This window comes from Geospiza fortis, unplaced genomic scaffold (genome assembly GCF_000277835.1).
Source record: "Geospiza fortis unplaced genomic scaffold, GeoFor_1.0 scaffold12, whole genome shotgun sequence".
NCBI lineage: Eukaryota > Metazoa > Chordata > Aves > Passeriformes > Thraupidae > Geospiza > Geospiza fortis.
The window spans coordinates 5252984-5259407 of NW_005054323.1; the positions used below are offsets into that span (position 1 = coordinate 5252984).

Genomic DNA, 6424 nt, shown 5'->3' on the forward strand with positions numbered 1-6424 from the left:
ACATGGTGTTCCTCACTTTCACTCCAAAACCGTTGAGCAGTGCTCCTGTGCGTTGTTACACAGCTGCTGTGCTCCACCATGGTGGTACGTCCCCATTATATATTCGCACAGATTTGGCTCCACATAGTGTTTCAGGGCTAAGTTAGGTCAAAATTACTTTCCAGCATGGTGTGTGGATTACTCCAGGTTTATGGTGCAATTATTCTTGATCTAAAGTGCAGCCAGATTTGCCCCAGTGTCTACAATACCAGTTCATAAAGTTTGCAAAGGTCTTTGGGGGTCCTTTTGGTGAAAACACAAAATTTTTTTGTAGCTGAATGCATAAAGAGATGTGGCCAAGAAAGAGGAACCAGGGCAAGTAATGTTACAAACCTGGCACCAAAGTAAGCATATATGGTGTATATATATATGTGTGTGTGTGTGTGTGTGTGTGTGTATGTATGTATATGTATGTATGTAAGTAAGTAAAGTCTCCTTCATGCTACTCTTCATTTGAACACACACTGCCACTGTCATTCTCAGTGAAACTTTGAGGAGAGACAGACACCTTCTCTTCTGTAGCATGCAGGTGTCCTTATGCCTACCCTGTCTCTTTGGGGCAAGGCAAAAAAGTGGTAAGAGAAAGGGGGTGCCATAAGGGAAGAATATCTATCAGTTCTAGCAAAATGGAGGCTGCAGTGAAGTCAAAAGATAAAGATTTCCATTATTGACTGAGAGCTCAGTAGTGCTGCACTGTTTATTCCTCCTACAGCAGTATAACTCAAGGAAAGGACTGCTGACACTTAAACATTCATTTTTTCATGCGGTTCCTGTTGGTGAAGGGAGGCTGGTGGGAGGTGGATGAAAAGTGACAGCTGAGAGGAAAAGATTTCAACCATGCCTCTTTGCAGGCTTAGTATGTTAAATCTCATATTAGTTGCACATGTGAAATCACAGTGAGCAAGTATGCACATCTTTTCTTCATGTTTACAGGAGCAAAGGTGGGGGACATTCAGCTTGGTAAAAACTCTTATCAAGAAAATGAGTATCTGATTGCTTGTGTGAGTGTCTATTTCCATGGAAAACTAGATAGAGGGCTTACTTTGGTCCTACTGAGATCAGTGGGAGTTAGCCAAAATGAGTTAGAAATGTTGCATACTGTCCCATCTATACTAATGTGAATTGGTGTGGTGCTGCACAGTTTTGGTAACTCTTACCCCAGGAGTAGTAGGACTACCCAGAGTATAGCTGCTTGAAATTTAATTGTGAAGCAAAGAGATGCTTCTGGGAAATTCAGCCAAACAAAAAACAACAAACCCTAAATCGTGGAAATTATGAAGGCTTTTCTTTATTAGAAACAAATGTGGATTTTTTTTTTGGTCTACACACTAATTAAAACCATCCTGTGCAATTTTAGTATGACCAAATTAATGTATTTCAGTCTGCTTTTCAACTGTTACAGCTGCATTCAAAATGTTTCTTTGAGATCAGCTAGAAAATACACAGATCCTTAGAAGAAAAATTCAGGATATACCCTGAGCTAGCCTAATATTTTAATCAAACATGTATTTATGCAATATTTGGTAACAAGGAAACTTCACTGACATGCATCAAAACCCACTGTTTAGGTGCATATGCAAACTTACTAAAATATGAAGCCTAGCAATTATTTCTTTTTTCTGTACAACTTTGAGTCATTCTCAGAAGTTATCACAGTAGTGCCTGCAAATAATCCTTGAGTGTCTCCCAGAACATAAAGCTAGTTTTAAAAGCAATTTATTTTTTAACCTTTCCATTAATCTCAGCCTTGTATGGGCATCTCTCACTGTGTATCCAGTCAGGTGTATATATCAGTTTTTCCTATTCTAAGAAGTGAATTAGTAAGATAGCATAGATCTGCAAAAAATCAGTGTTGTTTATGTACACCAATGTGTTTCTCTATGTGTAAACATTTAAAACTTCTGCCTGTAATGCTGTCTTGGGATGTTCTCACACAAAATTAAGTTTAAAACAACTGATTTCATAATAGAAGTTCCAAGTTTACAGTGTATGTTTATGGTGTATGCCTGTGTAGACTGCCCTTGTTTCTAAATAGACAGTTTTTAAACTGGGAGGTTTTAAAGCTCAGTTGAAAGATTTAAAGGCTGAAGACCTTCAGGAAATGAAGACTCACCTTGACAACCCTCCCCAGTTAAGCTCCTAAAAATTAGAATGATCTTTGTGTCCATCCTCTCTTGTAGTTTGTGTCATTCAAGATAATCATCTTGATCCCACCATGTGTTCTTCTAGACACAGAAGTTTAAGACAAAATGTACCCTAACATATTGTGACACACACCTTTCTTCCTAACATGACAGCAATGATCACCAAGCTTCAGGAGGCAGGTTCAGGGTGATAAACCATGACATTGCTTTACAGATCTAATGTCGCATGTGTGTATGTGGATCTGTTTATTCAAATAGGCTTGAGTGCATGGTTAGAGTTAGAAAAGGTTATGGGTTGTGTCTTGGATCTTTGGAGGTCAGTTTAATATAGTTTAAAGATTAAAAGATTTTCTCCAACTGAAATTGTGAGAAAAATATCTACACAGTAAAATACAATTTAATAAATAAATAAAACAAAATCAAATTTATTAAATTAAAAATCTAAGCAAGACTATTTGGACAAAGTAGGAAGAACATTAGTGTATGCTGTACAGATTCGGCTTACTTGTCTGCTGCCTGGCTTAGAGCTGTATGCATGCAGTGATATCTCTGTACTCACTGACTTGTACACATTGTCACTGGAGGCTTGGCTTAATCAGTTGTGAGCTGAAAAAAGTAATATAAATTGGAACCTTTTGTCATGAAGTATTTAAATGTTGATATGCTTTAATGGCTTCGGGGAGAAAATTTAGCATGAGAGATTGTAAGAAACAAGAAATCGATTACATGTAAGAAAGGACTTGAACCTCTAATCAAGTATTACCATATACAGAAAGATCCCTAGCTAGTTATAGCTAAATTCAAATGGGATAATGGTTAGATTTTTTGTTAATTTTAAGTTTTATCAAAAAATGACATTCCTATTCACTTTTTATCTAGTTTTGCATAATACATGCTTACAATGATTTATGGAAAGTTTTCACTGTGTAAATATTGAAGCATATGCTAGACAGCATGCACAAGCAGTGAGGGTTTTATGAAATACAGGCATCTGCATATTTCTCTCTGTTTTTGTTGGGTAAAAAAGGCCAGAAAACTTCTTGCTGAAAATTAAAAAGATAAAGCTTGATATAGCTAGCAGGAGTAGACAAGGAGTATTTAAGAGCAACTTTCTGGTTCCCTGCTTTTTCTATGGCAGCAAGGGTAACCCCATGACTGTCACACCCTTTACTGCCAGTTTCTTTGATCAGTGGGACTTAGCAGCTGCTGAAGGTCTGGTGCTGCTCCTTGTAAATTCTCAAACAAAGCGAAACAAAGGGTGGTGGTGTCTCATCAAGAGGTAACTCATGGAGATAAGTGCCAGCTTTGCGCAGTTAAGATGTGGAGTAATTCCCTGAAAGCACAAAGGGAACCCCTGCATTTATAGGCTTGCCTGCCTGTTCTGTGTATACAGAGAGCTGGCAGAGAGCTGGCATCAGGGAGGGACTGTGTGACATCACCTTCCCCTTACATGTGGGAGTCTGTTACAGGATCTCTACCTACTATTCTCATTAGTTATTGTTGTGCTAGCTGTGATTAACTTTTAATTACTTATATATCGGTTTTTAAAGCATCCATCTATTATATAAGCTTGATTTACAAATGAAAACAAAACCAACACAAAATGTGGCAGTAGTACATTACAAAGCAGCCTGCATCTGGAGGCAGAAAGAGATCCTAATTCAATGTGGGTAAGCAATGTAAATTAGACAATGTTATTTCCATCTTTAAACTATGGGAGTTACAGTTAGAAGGAATTAATATTTGTGATTTGGGATGGGAAATGTGTGCAGATAGATGAGGTCAGATATGACAGCGAAGGCCTGGAGATCAAAATCTGATTCAGATCCGTTTTTGCAACTCCATGTGGGAATTACCCATATGTTGAACTGCTGTGGTTGGTTAGTAGTTGTTGAATTAGATGTAAGAAACTTTAGATCTTACCCAAGGGGAAAGTAGCTAAACTTGTTTAGGTGGAAAAAAGCAAATATAATTTTGGAACTTTAAAATATGAACCTGTCCTTTAATTTTTTTATGGCATTGATGGTTTTTTCCTCCCACGCCTCATCTCATTTAGGCTTGGTTTTGTTTCACTTATTTTTCTTGTTGGGGGTGATATTTGATGTTCCAGATGATTTCTGTTAGATAGTACTGATTGCCTGTAAAATACTGCTACATCAAGAACTGTAAGGACATAGAAATCAGACATGTCCACTGTGCTTAGGGGTGTTCAAAGGTGAACATATTTCCATACTAATGCAGCAAACCAAAACCAGCATCTGCATCATGATGTTTCATTCATCACCATAAAAACAGAATGAACATCTTCTACACATAGATGGGTTTAGGGGCTTTCCATCTGGGTTACCTGGGTAAGATTTTCCAAGTTAATTGCTGTTGAGGGTTTTACTGTCTATCAGGGTTTGATTGTAAATGTTCATGTATGAAGCATTTATAAAGATTTTGTAGTTGTTTCTAAGGTACTGAAACATACATGGCGTTAATCTTCAGCATTAACTTTATACCCAGGGAGATGAACTGAACTGAACATTTTCAAACTGAAATAATAAAACCAACTCTAATCAATTAAATACATGCTTTATTATTTGACATTGCAAAATTATATTTTTTGGTACTCTAGGAAATGTGAAGGAAGAAAAGTATCAATCATTTGAAGATTAAAAATAATTAATTAATTTAATAAATAAAAAAATAAATCCAGGGGGTAAAGGGGCTGGAGGGGATGAAAGGTATTTCAGACTTCATAATCAAACAAGAGTTAATGATTTTTGCAGCAGTGTGTAATCCAAAGTCTTCAGGTAAGGTTCTGAACCTGAGATTCGAGATGTAAAAATATCAGAGGCAGTATGGTGGTGTGTCTTGTAAGGCTTTCAAACTGTCTAATGCATGAGGAAGCATTGGAATAATTCTGGTTTGATGGCCTTCCACATTTATTGTTGGTTATAGTTACTGTGCTAATTTTATGTCCAGCATTTGCCCAAAAGGAAAGATGCCAATAAAATGATGTATTCATTATATAAGTATTTTAATATGTTTTTATCAATACTTGCTTGAATGGATTGCCTGACATTACATTGCAGAATTTTTAAGTCCTACCTTCAGGCAAATCTCATGCTTACTAGCAAAAATGAAAGTGTGAAATGCTTTTTAATGTATATTTAACAACAGATAGTCTTGTGATTACTGATGTGTATTCTCTCTGGATTTTTCCCTTGCTATCAGAAGGCAATATTAAGAGACAACATTTTTACACATTTATGCTATTTACATCCATCAGATCCTTCTTTTTTACATATTTTTAACTGTCATTGATAAGAAGGCTACAAAAAAAGTAATCTCGCAAGTCTAAACCATACCAAGGTTCCAAGTTTACAATCAATCAATTGCCAGTAATAGTCTGGGAAAAAAGGGATTAAGGTACAAGTCTTAAGTGCTGTTTTCAAGACATTTTGCCTTGCATTGAAGTTTCTTATGAAATGGTTCAGTCTTATATCTGCTCACATCTGAGGAGCAAATCTATCAATTGTATTTATTTAGCTCTTTCTGGTAGTGTTACCATTTAATAGTGATTAAGGCACAATTTTCTGTATTTTACAGTAGTGTGCACAACAGTTCATGTTTTACTAATTTATTCTAAGCAGTAGCATTCTATAGAGATCGCTGTTGTTAAAATAAAAGTACTGAAAGCATTTTAGATCACAGAGTCCCAGGGTCTACATTTTGTGTACTTTGACACTATTAAACTCAATCTGGTTTTCTAACTGTGACTCTAATTACAGTATTTGCATGAATGGAAAGTTTGTGTTGTTTGGTCAAGTTCTATTAACACTGTTTGCATCTTGTTTTTTGAGCTTAGTGTTTCATGTTCAGGCTGCAGAGCACCTTCTTCAATAATTATGCAGAATCAATAAGCTTTTCTTTGTGTTTTGTCTTTGTTGTTTCTTTGATATGGCCTCTAGGATGCTGCAGGCAAGGTGCTGGACCGCTGGGCCATCATGTCCAGGGAAGAAGAGATCATTACCCTTCAGCAGTTCCTGAGATTTGGAGAAACGAAATCTATCGTAGAGCTGATGGCAATTCAAGAAAAAGAAGGGCAGGCTGTGGCTGTGCCATCTTCAAAGACAGATTCAGATATAAGGACTTTTATTGAAAGCAATAATCGCACCAGGAGCCCAAGTCTCCTTGCTCACCTGGAGAATAGCAACCCTTCCAGCATTCATCATTTATAAAACATCCCGAAC

At 36.7% G+C, this 6424-nt stretch overlaps 1 protein-coding gene across 1 annotated transcript in view; it reads left to right on the forward strand.

The window, feature by feature from the left end:
* BNC2 (basonuclin 2) overlaps window positions 1–6424 on the forward strand; it is a 324101-nt gene that overhangs the window by 294411 nt on the left and 23266 nt on the right. The window contains 1 exon segment of the mRNA XM_031056862.1: window positions 6143–6423. Within this exon segment, the coding sequence (XP_030912722.1) occupies window positions 6143–6423 (281 nt within the window).